Source organism: Malania oleifera, chromosome 5, assembly GCF_029873635.1.
Source record: "Malania oleifera isolate guangnan ecotype guangnan chromosome 5, ASM2987363v1, whole genome shotgun sequence".
In the NCBI taxonomy this organism is placed as follows: domain Eukaryota; kingdom Viridiplantae; phylum Streptophyta; class Magnoliopsida; order Santalales; family Ximeniaceae; genus Malania; species Malania oleifera.
Window position 1 is genome coordinate 106521573 of NC_080421.1, and position 15035 is coordinate 106536607.

General features: G+C 33.4%; 1 protein-coding gene across 2 annotated transcripts; it reads right to left on the reverse strand.

Annotated features, from left to right (window-relative positions):
• Positions 1–6613: 6613 nt before the first annotated feature.
• On the reverse strand, positions 6614–13187 carry LOC131155502 (transcription initiation factor TFIID subunit 13). Of its 2 annotated transcripts, XM_058108696.1 has the most exons (7): positions 12968–13187; positions 11364–11401; positions 10087–10203; positions 9951–9988; positions 7627–7686; positions 7271–7345; positions 6614–6880 (listed from the first exon to the last, which is right to left on the reverse strand). In XM_058108696.1, the coding sequence occupies exons 2-7, from the start codon at positions 11395–11397 to the stop codon at positions 6770–6772; spliced, it is 435 nt and encodes a 144-aa protein (XP_057964679.1). In that variant the 5' UTR covers positions 11398–11401; positions 12968–13187; the 3' UTR covers positions 6614–6769. The 2 variants fall into 2 exon arrangements, with proteins under 2 accessions (XP_057964679.1, XP_057964680.1); XM_058108697.1 differs by lacking the exon at positions 11364–11401 and having other exon boundaries at positions 12968–13176.
• Positions 13188–15035: the final 1848 nt, after the last annotated feature.

Consider the following 15035-nt stretch of genomic DNA (forward strand, 5'->3'; position numbering starts at 1 on the left):
TTGCTTATGTTTTTTTTCATCTGCTTGTGTTCATTGCTGTATTAGTTGGAACAAATTAAAGTATGCACGGTCATTGTCTGGCCTTACATTCATGAAGCGGAAAAGAGTACTTGAGCAATAGAAAGTCCAAAAATAATTTTTTTTTTCATACACCTAGCTGCCTGCAATTTGCACTATGGAATGTTTGAAGAGATCTTGAATCTGGACTTTTAGTGGATTTAAATAAGATGTGATATAAAATTAATTAAAATTTGTCCAAATCTATCATTTGAAGTTTGTGTAGCTTTAACCTACGTTTATAAAGGGTTTGAATTTGAATTTGTATTGGATTTGAATAAAAATAAAAAATTATATTGATATTTGCACAAATCTTTCCAAATTCAAATTTAATGTCTATAATTTATGTTCTCAACCGGCATGGTTGGTTAATTGAATAGGTTAATGGAATGAAATAAAAGATTCAAAGTAAAAAAAAAACATGAAATTACATGACAAACTTGTTTTTGATCCATTTGATTTAACTTGCAAGCTTGATACTGGTAAATCTTTTGTGGCATAAATATTTTTTTTTTAAAAAAAAGAAAAAGAAAAAGAAAGGAAATGCAATTAAAGGAAGAAGAAAAGGGAGAAGGTTGTATCTCTTAATTTCAGAATTTATAACTATCCTCGTACAATACACAAAATACTTATACAACATCATTACTAAAGCAAATAACTAGAAAGTAATCTAAGGTATTTAAATATATCCAAAATAATCCTAAATTGTATACTAAAATAGCATTTTTTTTCCCCCCTAAAATGGTTGCTTGTAGACTAAGTTCAGATTTTGCATTGGAAGATTACTTTGCATGTGAGACAGGTTTAATTTGTAATATGCCGGTGAAGTTAGACTTGAGTTTTGCAAGGAATTTTTAGTCGAGGAAATTGTCATGAACAGGCAAAATTTTATTGGGATTGCATTGAAATTTATTTTTAAGTTCAAATTTGCACGAGTCCATTTGGGTTTATTTTCAATGTTTGAGAGATTTGAGACAATGACAATAGTTTTGAGTGTTGTAGAGATGATGAACAGTGTAGGTGTATGTCTCTATGATTGTTTCACAGCCCTACGTAAATGTAAGATTTCTCCTAGATGATGTGATGACTAATGTCTATGTAGAGGTGGAAAACATAGGCTCCCAAACGAGTTTGATTCTGATAACAATAGGAAAATAGGGCTATGAGATGTTATGGGTGGTGCAGGTTGAGCCTTCCCCTCTCTGGCGAGTGAAGAGAAAAAAGGGAAAGAAGGCGAAAAAAGAAGAAGAAGAAAGAAAGAAAAGACAGAGAAGTTATTTGTATCATCTGATGAATCAGTATAGCTAATTTGAGATTGGTAAGGTATACTGTTTTCACTTGAAAATAAAGAAAGAAACCTATAATTTACATAACAATGACAAACTGATAATTTACCTAACTGGTGACATAATCACATCAAATTACATAGTAATAACAAAATAATAATAAAAAACAGCAGTAATGAAAAAATAATAATAATAATAATAATAATAATAATAATAAAGAGTTTTTGTTCTTCCATTATTGGAGCATTAGCTACAACAATTCATGCAACCACAACTCTGAATAAGGATGATTTTCATCCATTTGTTAGTTTATTTAGTTAGAATATTTTGTCCTTTTATTTGCTATGCTGTACAGAAGGGTATAAATGTGTTAGAAGATTCCTTATGCAATTGTATATATACGGGTCCCCTGTAACACAAAGCTTACAATAATTGTTTTATATATGCAGAGAACATTTCTCTCTTTTCTAGGTTTTTCTTCTCTAGACATTCCTTTTCCTCTTCAATTTCTTACATGGTATCAGAGCTCCCCTCGATCCTAAATCCAAGCCATGACAACCATTATTGAAGAGGCAAATTCTTCCAAAACACCTCACGATAAAAACCTGAATGAAAGATTTCTCAATTTTTCAGATCCTTTCAACCCTTTTCGCATTGACAACGGTGACAATCTTGCTGCTGCATTGGTTTCAGATTTCTTGACCGCTGACAACTATGTTAGTTGGTCTCACATTGTTAGTCGTGCCCTTCGAGCCAAGAATAAGATTGACTTCATCAACGTGACTATTCCTAAATCATGTGAAGCAGTTGATCCAATTTTTGAAGCTTGGGAACGTTGCAATGATATAGTTGTTTCTTGGCTTCAAAATTCAGTAAGTCCTTCTATCAAATCCAGCCTCGCCTTGGTTGATGATTCCAAGGTCATATGGCTAGAACTTCAGGATCGTTTTACCCAACGAAATGGTCCTCGTATTTTTTAACTTAAACGGGATCTTACTAGCCTCTCTCAAGATTAGGATTTTGTTAGTCTTTACTTTGGCCACTTGAAAGGTTTATAGGATAAATTGGTTGTTTATGACCCTCTTCTCGATTGGTTTATAGGATAAATTGGTTGTTTATGACCCTCTTCTCGATTGTACTTATGGCAAGTTAAAGGTTCTCCATGACCGCTATAACAGAGACTATGTTATACAGTTTCTTATGGGCTTATCTGCTTCTTATTCTCATTCAAGGGATCATATTATGTTTATTAAGCCCTTACCCCCTCTCAATAGAGTTTTCTCTATGATTCAACAACAAGAACACCAACACCAAATGCTTATCCAATCGCCAAATTCTGACCTCATGGCCATGATGGCTAAGGCCAACCCTCATCTCACTAAATCTATCCCAAAAACCTTCCAATTTTGGAGGCCAGGAATCAACTCGTCCTTATTGCAGTCATTGCAAAATTCAAGGACACTCACTTGATAATTGCTTCAAAATAGGGAATGCCTCACTTCCCTGTGCACTCACTGAAGCATGATTGGTCACTCCATTGAAAAGTGTTATAAACTACATGAGTACCCCCTAGTCATAAGCTTCATGGCAAGTCCAAGAGTTTTGTTTCTACTGCTGTCACTCCTTCTCGAGTTTGTTCTAGTGATGACCATGATGATGAACCAACTGAGACCATGGCTCTAACCAAGAGTCAATACCATTAACTCAGCCATGACCAATATTTCTGTTACTCAACCATCTTCCTCATCCACCTCCTCTAATCATATCGGTACATCTAAAGTCTCTGGTATGGTTACTTGCTTATCCACCACAACACACAATTCTTCTCCCTCAGACACCACTCCTTGGAGTATTGATACAGGAGCAACAAACCACATAATTTGTTACCTCTCCTTCTATACATCTATCACGACCACTGTTTCTTCTTTGGTTAAGTTACCTAAGTTGGTGTTATGCAATTAAAAGAGCACTTGGTAATTCAAAATGTGCTTTGTGTACCCTCTTTTAACTTCAACTTAGTTTCTGCTAAAAAGCTTGCTCTTCATTCTTCTTGCTGCCTTATTTTCTTCTCTCGTTCATGCTTTGTACAAGACTTAGCATCTTGGACAACGATTGGGATGGGTGAAGTGAAAGGTGGCCTATATCACCTACTGCATTTTGGTGTGTCATCCTCAGCTTTGGTTAATGTTTTACCAACTTTTCTTCATAAAAACCAACTTCTTAGTGCTTCTGTTAGTCACAAGGATTCAATTTTTTATTTGTGGCATTGTTGTCTTGGACACGTTTCATTTTCTAGATTGCTTTTAATTACTGACTCACTTGTAAAACAAAATCTCAATCTCACTAATCAATCACCTTGTCGTGTTTGTCCTTTGGCCAAACAACATCGTCTTCCTTTCCCAATTTCCACAAATAAATCTCTGCATGCTTTTGATATTATACATTGTGACATTCGAGGGCCAAACTCCATTATTGTTGTTGATGGTTCCAGATTTTTCCTTACACTTGTTGATGATTTTTCAAGGACCACTTGGGTCTACATGCTCCAAAATAAATTTGATATAAGACCTTGTATTGAAAGTTTTTACAACTTATTTGAAGCTCAATTTCGAACCAAAATTAAGCTATTCAGGAGTGATAATGGGAAGGAATTACATATGAAAGAATTTTTTTAATTCCAAGGGTATTATCCATTAAACAAGTTGTGTTGAAACACCCCAATAGAATGAGATAGTTGAGAGAAAACATCAACACATCATGAACGTGGCTCAGGCCTTAAAGTTTCAATCCAACATCCCTCTCAAGTTTTGGAATGATTGTGTTATGATTGTTGTTTACACAATTAATAGGACTTCCACCCCTTACTTCATAACAAAACCCCTTAAGAAAGCCTTTTTCATAAGCATCCTAGCTACCAACACATGAGAATTTTCAGTTGCCTGAGTTTTGCCTCCACTTTATCCCATGGGAGGAAGAAATTTGATCCCAAAGGAGGAAGGTGTATTTTTTTAGGTTACCCCTTTGGAGTGAAAGGTTACAAACTGTTAGACTTAGAAACTGAACAAATTTTTATTTCTCGAGATGTTGTGTCTTATGAAAGTGTCTTTCCCTTCAATACAAGTCTCCCCAACATCAACTCGCCTCATACTTCTTCTGTCCCCCTTCTTACTCCCACTCCATTCACATTGCCTTCACATAACCTCCATACTTTCCCACCAACTCATCCTACTTCATCTCAGGGTTCACCTACTTCCAATCCTGCCCCATTTTGTCCCGAAATGTCCTATATTGCTCCTACTCCTAATTCCTCTTCTTCTTCACATTCTAACCATTCTCCCCTTACCTTTTCACCCCAACTCCCCCCTTCCTCACAGGTCAACCAAAACTCAGAGTGCACCCAAATACTTGTAGGATTTTCATTGTCAACAAACAACTCTCACTCCTTCCATCCAATTGTTGAACAAGCAACTAGGACCTCTCTTAAGTACTTCTTCTCCACTTGCTAATACTTTATCTTATCATGATTTTTCACCTACCTATCGAGCATTCTCCACTGCTATTTCCACTCACTTTGAACTACAAACCTATAAACAAGCCCTCAAACACCCACGTTGGTGTCAAGCCATGGAAAATGAACTTGCTGCCTTAGAGGCCAATAATACTTGGGAACTTGCAAAATTATCTCTTGGCAAAGTGCCAATTAACTATAAGTATGTTTATAAAGTGAAATATCACTCAAATGGGTCTGTTGAAAGATTGAAGGCTCGCTTAGTAGCCAAGGGTTACACACAACTTGAAGGGGTAGACTATCATGAAACATTCTCACATGTTGCCAAATTAGCAACCGTGAGATGTCTCTTGGCCATTGCTTCAATTAAGGATTGGCATTTACATCAGTTTGATGTAAACAATGCCTTTTTACATGGGGATTCAAATGAGGACATGTACATGAGGAAACTCCTTGGCTACACGAAAGAGACACCCACTCAAATATGTAATTACTTAAGAGTTTATATGGCCTCAAACAAGCTTTGAGGCAATGGTACTCTAAGTTTTCTAACTCCTTGCTTGAATTTGGTTTCTCTCAATCAAAGGATGACTACAACCTCTTCATCAAGGAAAATAATGGTTCATTCATAGCTTTACTCGTGTATGTTGATGACATACTTATGGCCAACAATGATCTCAATTCTGTGAACTAGTTAAAAGTTTTCCTAGAAAGAAAATTTAAAATAAAGGACCTTAAATCTTTGAGGTACTTTTTTGGTATTGAGATTGCAAGATCTTCGAAAGGTATTCCTTTGTGCCAAAGAAAATACACTTTGGACATTTTAGCAGATTCTAAAGCTTTGGGCAGTAAACCTACTAAGGTTCCCATGGAACAAGATCTCAAGTTAGCTCAGTCTACAGGCAACTTTTTATTAGACCCGAGTGTATATAGAAGGTTAGTTGGTCGCCTTTTGTTCCTCACAATCACTCGGCCTAACATCTACTGTAGTGTTCAAACATTGAGCCAATTTATGGCTAAACCCATTGATATGCATATGTTAGTTGCTTTTAAAATTCTCAAATATCTTAAGGGTGCTCCTGATCAAGGGTTACTTCACTCTAACTCATCCTATTCAACTTGCAGCATATTGCGACTTGAATTGGACCGCCTGCCTAAATACCAGGCATTCTATAACTGGGTGCTGCATCTTCCTAGGTTCATCTTTGATTTCTTGAAAATCAAAGAAGCAATCTGTTGTGTCTCGATCATCAGCCAAAGCAGAGTATCGATCAATGGCAACCACATGCTCTAAATTCACTTGGTTGCGTTTCATTCTATGTACACTCTAAGTGCCTCATCCCCAAGCTGCTTTATTGCATTGTGATAACCAAGTTGCCATCCATATGGCTGCCAACCTTGTTTTTCATGAAAGAACTAAACAAATCGAACTTGATTGCCACTTAACCTGTGACTAAATTCAAGAGGGTAGTATCTTCCCATGTTATGTTCCAAGTTCTCTTCAGTTCGCTAATCTAAGAAGGCTCTGCCCTCCCCGGTCCTTCATCATCACTTATCCAAGATGGAAATTCTCAATCTCTACTCTCCTTCTTGCTGGGGTGGGAGAGGAGGGAGTATTGGAGCATGAGCAACAACAAATCACACAACATCTCTGAAGAAGGATGATTTTCATCCATTTGTTAGTTTATTCAGTTAGCAATTTTGATCCTTTTATTTGTTGTGTTGTGCAGAAGGGTATAAATATAGTCATACTACAGTAGGATGTTAGAAGATTCCTTTCTGCAATTGTATATATACGAGTCCCTTGTAACACAGAGCATACAATATTTTTTTTTATATATGCAGAGAACATTTCTCTTTTTTTCTGGGTTTTTCTTCTCTGCACATTCCTTTTCCTCTTCAATTTCTTACATCCATATCACTCTAATGTCGCTAGCTTTTCTTCATCTACCTCAAAAGCCTTCCTTGCTTGTTTCAGCTCCTCATTCATAGACAGCAGTTCGGTACAGCGGTTAAGTTTTGGCAAGTCCTGCAGGAATGAAGAATTATATTTGTGTTAGTCCAATATCCATCCCATTTCAAACTCTCCATTTGGTTCTTCAAAAGTACCATTCAAATACGGAAAATGAAGAAAATTCCAAAAAAAAAAGAGTTTTCCCTGTAAATTTCTCTCATTCATTTCTTCGTGCTATAAAAGGATGAATGTAATGAGATGCAAACATAATAGAAAACCCAACTACAAAAATTTATCGTCATGGTTGATAATAATTAAATAATTAAAAGCTACTTGAGCAAGCATACAAAATTACCAAAGAACAAAATTATATTACAATAAAATCATCTACGGATATATTTGAGAACCCAATTTGCAAAAGGAAAGTCCTCCAACTAAGAAAATAGAAGCCTCTAATGAAGATACCTTGCGAATCAGAAACAGGAAGTCTTCAGTTAGAAGTTTTCCCCTTTTCGATGCAGTATCTTGAGCCTTATGCACCTACATATAAGCAAGAGTCATGGTTATGCATTCCATCTTAGTTTAATGTAACCAAAAAAAAAAATCAGCCCAATTGAGTGAAAAAGAACTAGATATTTGGCCCACAATAAACACTATCCACTGCCAGGTGCAACTCACCCAAGAATTCAAATCCCTACACATTTCACAGTTGCAGGAGCTTGGATAGGTTCAATTTCCTTATTTGGAATGCTAGGTGGTCAAGCAGACACCAAAATAAAAAGGAAAAAGAAAAAGGAAGAAGTAAATAAAAAACAGCTCACCAAGTCTGTAACATACTCCACAACAATGTCCTCTAGAAGTGCCACGGTTTCTGGAAGTGGCTGCAAAGCAAGACAAAAATGTCAAAATAGAGTCAAAATTAAGTATGTTATGATGATATATTGTAGAACATTATCTAGGCTACTCCACGTAAATTCCCACCCCCTCGGGCCCTGCTTTCTTCCACGAATGAATTAAAACATTGCACAAAATACATCTCGGAAATGTATTTAGCATAGATATTCATGCATTGCATATTTATAGTTTCATAAATACATGCATACATATGTACACACATGAACACACAGAGACAAAATAAATGAATTGACAAAAAATTTAAATATAATTGGGGCTTTGTAATTTGGTTTGGCTGAAAACCAACACTGAAAATGGAGTTTCAACTAAATTACCAAACCAAACATAAGTTATTGCTCATTTCAGTTTTGGGTCAGTCATCGTTTTTTCAGGGGTGAAAAGGAACACCTGGCATTTCAGCAAACTCAGCAAGAAAATTATGTGTTGCTTCCAGGTGAAGACTAGTGAACTAAAATCAATGAGGTTTTCCAGTGTGGACGGTGGAACAAGCTAGGCCCGTTTGGTTTGAGGAATAGATATTCCTAAGAATAAGATGGAATGTAATTAAAAAATATATATATTAGGAATATAGGTAATAGCTATTCCTTTTATGTTCTTAATTAGTTCCTTCAACATGTGATAAGAAATGAGTATTCATTCTCATAATGAAATTTAGGAATAGTTATTCCTTGTCTATTCCTTGTTATAAACTCATAAAAAGTTTCACATTGTTATTTGCTCTACAGTACCTACATAATTTTTTTATAACTAATTGTAACTAATCTATATAACTAACTTATTCCTAAGAATAGACATTCCTTGAACCAAACGTAGAGTAGAGCAAGACATGATGACAACTACAAGAAATGAACCATGTGAAGCTCCGACTAGAAAGCTTGCTTCCCAAATTCTAGAATCTAGAAAGTTTCTCGTAGGTGAAAAAAGGCATGGATGAGGGTTAGTAATCCTCAATTGGAATATGCATTTGAAATATGGGTGAATGCCTGCCAATAACTATTTAAATAGATTGTGATTATGTTACATCAAGTTATTTCTCAATCTCCCCCTCCACCCCAAATAAAAAAGAAAGAAAAAAATCACAACCTCACAACCCCAAAAACAAAATGGTTATATGCTTGATTGCTTTTTCCCATGCACATCCTTGGCCCTTCACAGTTTCTTTGTTAGGTGCTGATAGAGTAGCTCTGTCATATCTTCTGTGCACCATCAAGCCAACAGGGACAACATCCACATTAACCGAGGCACTCACATCACCAAATTTGACAAGAAAAACTCATCAGTGATGCATGGGCTATAACATGATACAACCTCTAAAGTTCTTGCAATTAAGCTTGTTTGAATTATTCAACTTACATGTTTTATATCAGTACATGGATATGTTAAAGAAATAGAAGAAGAAGCAATGTACACTAACAACAAAGTCCTTTACCACAGCTTAAAATAATCATAGAAAAAAATATATGCTTGTTTTCCACTTGACAACTACAATACTCCTAGAATGGCAAATACTAAATTTAAAGGGCAAAAAACACTAACCTTCCCTGAGGTTTCAAAAATTCCAGTCCCCTTAGGTTTTAAAAATCCTAGGGACCTCCCTTGAAAGACACAAAACTCTCCTTATATTTTGTAAAACGATAAATTTTTTTTAAGGAAATCTGTGTCTTTTTGGCAAATCTCAGAGGAGATCTATGACATTTTTGATACTTCATGGGAGGTATGTGGCATTTTTGAAACCTCAGGAGAGGTATTTGTCTTTTTGCCAAATCTCAAAGGACGTGAGTGTCTTTTGCCCAAATTTAAAAATTGTAAATCATATCATGATTAACTTTTGCTCGTAGAGACACATCAACTCATACTCAAAGTAGCTCTAGTCCATCCTATTTAAGATTTTCTATCAAAAAATAAAATGCTTATATTATATGCAAGAATGTAATTCATCTGCCAACAGTTATTGGACATACAAGGACTACATATACAAACCACTACACCTTAAACATTACAAACAGTTGGTTAAAGAATCATTTTGAAGTCTCAATCATTATCATGAACTAGAAAACAAGGGACTTAGAAAATCTACCAGAACTAGCAAATAACACCTGCTGATGATTTGCAATAACAAAATTATTATTTGAGAAGGTTTATATGATCCAAAAGCTTTACTATTGAAACAAAACTCATCAAGAAAAAAATGAGGTGAAAAAAAGGAAATTGTAGGATAGAAAATCCATACATTGGGATCATCTCCAAAACCATACATCATGTGCTGCACTGTTCCATTCAAAAAAAAGAAGTGGGTGTAAATATAAAATATTGAAACCTTTATGCAAATTTTATAAAGATCACATACGAGAGAAGTATCTACTTACAATCTTTTTGAAAGACCCCTCGTTTGCGCTTAAATGAAGTATCTGATGGCTGTGATGATCCAGCTCTGACTTTAGAAGAGGTTCCCACAGAATTGCTCATTTTCAACTCGCAGTAACCTTAATATGAGAAAATAGACATGAAACTGAGGGTATCCTAACTAGCACAAACATTAAAACAAAGCAAGAACAGGGAAGAAACTGGGAAAAAAATAAAAACTCTCCTAAAACAAGGAGGAAAGAGCAAATAAAGTTCGTGAAAATTTATTGGCACAAAAATTTTGTACTCCCCAAAACTATAATGATTTGCTAACAACCTAACAGAGTCATTTTAAACATGTTTGATGCTTGCATGTACATGGTTAATTTTTCAATTACAATGTCAAACTACAAAGAAATGCAGTTCTAGAATTGGTACAGAATCAAGACTCAATCTAGGTTACCTAAAATCTGTATCATGGTTGTAGTACATTCAGATTTAGATTACAACAAATATTCCACTGGGGTTTATTCAATTAATTCTCAAACATTTTTCCTTCACCTTCACTTGCAACTAGTATGTTTGGCCAGCCTAATTTTGAGAATTCATATTGAAATACCTAATTCCGTGAAAAATTACAAACTACAAACAAAGCACAATGAGACAAACCAAAACTAATCCTTTTTACCAACAACATGAAATGATAAAGCATGCACATAAACCATCTTATTTTATATCTTCTTATAGGCATTGTATCAAGCAAGAGGTGAGCATAACAGTGTATGTGATCTGCAATGATGTGAAGGCCAAAACTCGGCATGAATCGCATGATCAAGACACATTCATGCATTCATGAATTCACTGAACAAAATAAACACATCGTCATTGCAAATGCAAAGAGTTCAAGTAATAATAATAATAATAATAATAATAATAATAATAAAAAAATCCTGGGTGCAAATATTAGTTCTTGTGAGGCATGTTCGCTTCAAATATTGGTTTTTGTAGACAACTTTTTTGTAGAAACCCAAAGATCAAATACAGCACATGAAGCACAAGCAACAACCATGGAGATCCCAAAGATCAAACCACAGATCAAACGCAGGACCCAATGATCTTGAGAATAAAAATTGAGAAAATCAAATTACACCCTTGATTCATTTTATGCAGATGCAAAGATTTGCAGGGAAAGCAGTAAAGCTGGAAGAATGGCTCCTTGTTCATAGCTTGAGCAAACAAGAAAGATAAAAAAGAATAGGCAAGGGAGAAACAAAGAGAGGAAGAAAAGAAAACCACTCGCCTTGTGGCTCTACGATCTTTTTTTCTGCTTTCATTAAGCTGGGATGACATGTACAAGAAAAAAAAAACTACACATTTTCAGCAATTAATATCCAATTAATATGAAGAAACTAAATTTTATTTTTATATTTTTTTAGCTAAAATTTTAATTTCTATTGTATTTCGATATAAACTTTTCTTGATTTTATCCTAATTCACTGAATTTCCTAAAATTGAAATCTCAATAATGGCAAACTAATGTGAACCAGTGCCAATAATGTATAACCTAAGAAACAATATTATGACACCTAAGAAAAATGTTATGCACCCCAAGAGACAAAGTTATGTCGATACTACATAATAAAAAGGCAAAGTTATTTAATCCAAGAGCTATAAAATGCAACCAGGAAACAGTGTTGCAACCCAAGGCCAAAATGATGTAAGCAAATAGGTAACATATACAATCAAAGTGAATACTGTGCAAGTAAAAGGACAATGCTGGTAATCCCAGAATAAACTTGTGTAGACAAGGAATTTGTTTACTCCATAACTTGACCGTCAGGCATTACTCAGCCAAGGAAAATAATAAGATCAAATACATATTTCATGGTTGAGTGGCACAAAAAAAGTTAAGATGAAATATGGCTGAATGGTTTTACCAAAAAAATTAGCCTCGTCATTTTTAGGAAAAAAAAAAAAAAGGTGAAGTCCAGTTTAAACGACTAAATTTATGTTAGTTACAAACTGCTCCAGTCATTTTAACTCGGTGTAAAAAAGTCCACCAACCATAAACTATTACAATTAACTGAGTCAATCCTAGTTTCAAAATTTTGCTAGAAAATAATGAGTTAAAATCATGGAAACCCACTTAAAAAAAAATTTCAACCCAAGAACTTTAATTCAATACCAAAAAATTACTATGAATCCAAAAATTACTTCAGTCAAATTCTGAGAACTCATCTTGCAATGCCTCATTCCATGAAAAATTACAAATCGCCATTTCGATTGTTTACTCCTGCTAAGTTGCCAGTTGCAGCTGCCCCTAAAACTTCCTTTTGTTCATCCTTAGACTCCATCCTCAGTATTTTTTATCATCAAATGGAATTGGAAAATTCTTTGATGCACAACCCACTTTTCTATGACCACCCTTTGAATATCTTAAAAGTATGGTGTGTAACTTCCAGCAAGATTTGTCTGGATGCACAATTAGCTAACACAATGCCAACTAGAATAGGCTAAATTCAAATTTTTTACAATATTCAGTTTCCAACAAGTCCCCCATTGTATGAACATTTAAACAACAAAATTACTCACCGGGTTGTTAATTTTGGGTTGGAGAAAACCCAGTTCATTTACGATTCCATTGGGTTCAATTCTCTTGAAAACGAAATCAACCTAGTTTGTTGATAACAGGTATTCGTTTGGAAGAACAAATTAAAGAGGAAACAAAGCCCACGAGAGGATAAATATTAAGAAATTGGGAATTAAATGGTCTTTAAGGAAGTGATTATACACAAACATTCAAACTATATACATATTGCCATTGGAGCATTCTATCGAACAGGTGGCATAAAAAAGTAAAGAAGTTCATAGAATTGAAGAGCACATTAGAGAAAGAAACTTAACTCGAATCAAACTCAGAGCGTCGAGGAAAAGAGAAAAACCCCAAACAAAAATTAAACAGGTGCGCAGCCGCAAGCTCTTGCACTCTCTGCGCCTTGTAGCTCGGATCCGCAGTAGAGACAGAGAGAGAGAGAGAGAGATGAAACCAAGTCGGCGGCTTCCTCAATCTGGAAGCTTCTTCCTTTCTTTGTGAAAAATATAATTAAATTCAAGGACCCGGCACTGAGAAAAAAATAAAAAAATAAAGGTATTGTAGAGGTTAATTAATTTTCAAAAAAATTAAAAATCAATTTATTTTACTTTTGTCTTTCAAAATTGGTTTTTTTTTTATCTTTTGGATTGTAATTATTTATTATCTAAAAATATCATATAAAAGCATGTAATAGTAAATTATTAATTTAATAGTAGAGAAAAATATAATTTATTTAATAAAACATATTACCAATACATGCAATAACAAAAAATATATATATTATTAATGGAATTTTGACATTACAATTTAGGATTTTTAAATAGTTGATAAAAAATGTTGCTTCGAAAATATGTAGATATAAATATATATTTTTAATTTTCTTCTTTTTTATTGTGCGAGTGCGCTTTATATTTACTATTAAAAAATAAAATTTTTGGGATGACTTTTTTTATTTTCAAAAATAAATATCATTATATTTCAAAAATTCTTCAAAAATTGTGTGTAATCCCACGTTATTTTCATTGCTATATTTGACGATTATCAATTGAATCACAAACACAGAAACAACAAATCGTGTAGAAAGAGGGGACGCGTGTGTTAGGGAATCTGCCTCCCGTTAGAGATTTGAATTTGTCTCGACAATTATAAAAAACATATGTATTTTTTTTTAAAAAATAATCATGTCTTTATATTATGAAAATAACATAACTTCTCATATTTTGATATAATTATAAATGACATAACCTTTCTAGATAGTCTACAATTAATTTATCCTTCAATCACAAAAATTCATTTATTAATATGCAATTTTACATGATAACTTTTTATTTGTAAAATCGAGAATTTTAAATTTATAAATATGAGTATATAAACACAGACCTTTCAAAAGTCGTAGCATGCAGTTAGTATTTAATAACATAACCGCTTAAACAAAATGAGAAAAAATCGGTAAATTGCTTCAAACAAAGGTCAACCAACTAATATAAATTTGAATTTTCTTTATCAATTTAACATTCATATTTTACATATAGAAGAGCTAACATACAATTTTATAGTTCTATTTTATACGATATGAATTTTGAAATTTTATATTACATTTTGGGTTTTTAATAAATGTGTTTGATAGGTTACTTGAATTTAAAAATATTGAATTGTGTTTTATTATTTTATGATGTATTAGTCATTAAACTTTATGAAATCTACATCTAACAAACATTTTGTAGCATTATAATTATTAGCATTTAACTAATATTGGTGGGTGCATTGAAAATCTTGTCTTTGGCTTAGACTATTATTCTAAAAATTTACATATTATTGTTTGTATTTATTGTCATTACTATGAGCATGATGATTAAAAAGAGTGTCATTAATATTGTTGCAGCTATATAATTTTATTGAAATAACATTTGCATAATTATATTATGTCAAATACTATAATATTATATTTTTAAGAATCTTGATAAGTAAAACAAATAAAAATATTAGGGTTCCTAGACTTAAGAAGGCTAGGAAACTAATTCCTTGAATTTACATTTATATAGATTTAGGTAAAATATAAATTGAATCACACTGTATTTTATTTAGATTTGTTCAAATTCGAATTCAAGGTCTAATATCGAAATTTTAAATTCCTAAATTTAAACTTTATATTGCATTTCCTTCGGAAGCTTACACAAGTCTAATTAAATATAGATTCAAATTTAAACTTCTAAATACAAACTCAGATCTATATTACTTACTAATTAAATGTTAAAATTGAAGAAATACTTTCTTCTATATTTTAATATTCAATGTTACGGGTTGTATATAATACATAAGAAAGGGAACAATATCTCTGATGGGGATCGACATGCGTTACCCCTTCCTTTTTGCAAATGT

What these genes read in the sequence shown, in the direction of transcription:
- LOC131155502 (XM_058108696.1), bottom strand. Translation starts at nt 11,397, where the DNA reads ATGAAAGCAGAAAAAAAGATCGTAGAGCCACAAG. An exon ending in GTTTTGGAGATGATCCCAAT is followed by an intron (nt 7,687 to 9,950) that starts GTATGGATTTTC and finishes CTTGCTTTGCAG; the next exon opens with CCACTTCCAGAAACCGTGGC. An exon ending in TGGAGTATGTTACAGACTTG is followed by an intron (nt 7,346 to 7,626) that starts GTGAGCTGTTTT and finishes GCTTATATGTAG; the next exon opens with GTGCATAAGGCTCAAGATAC.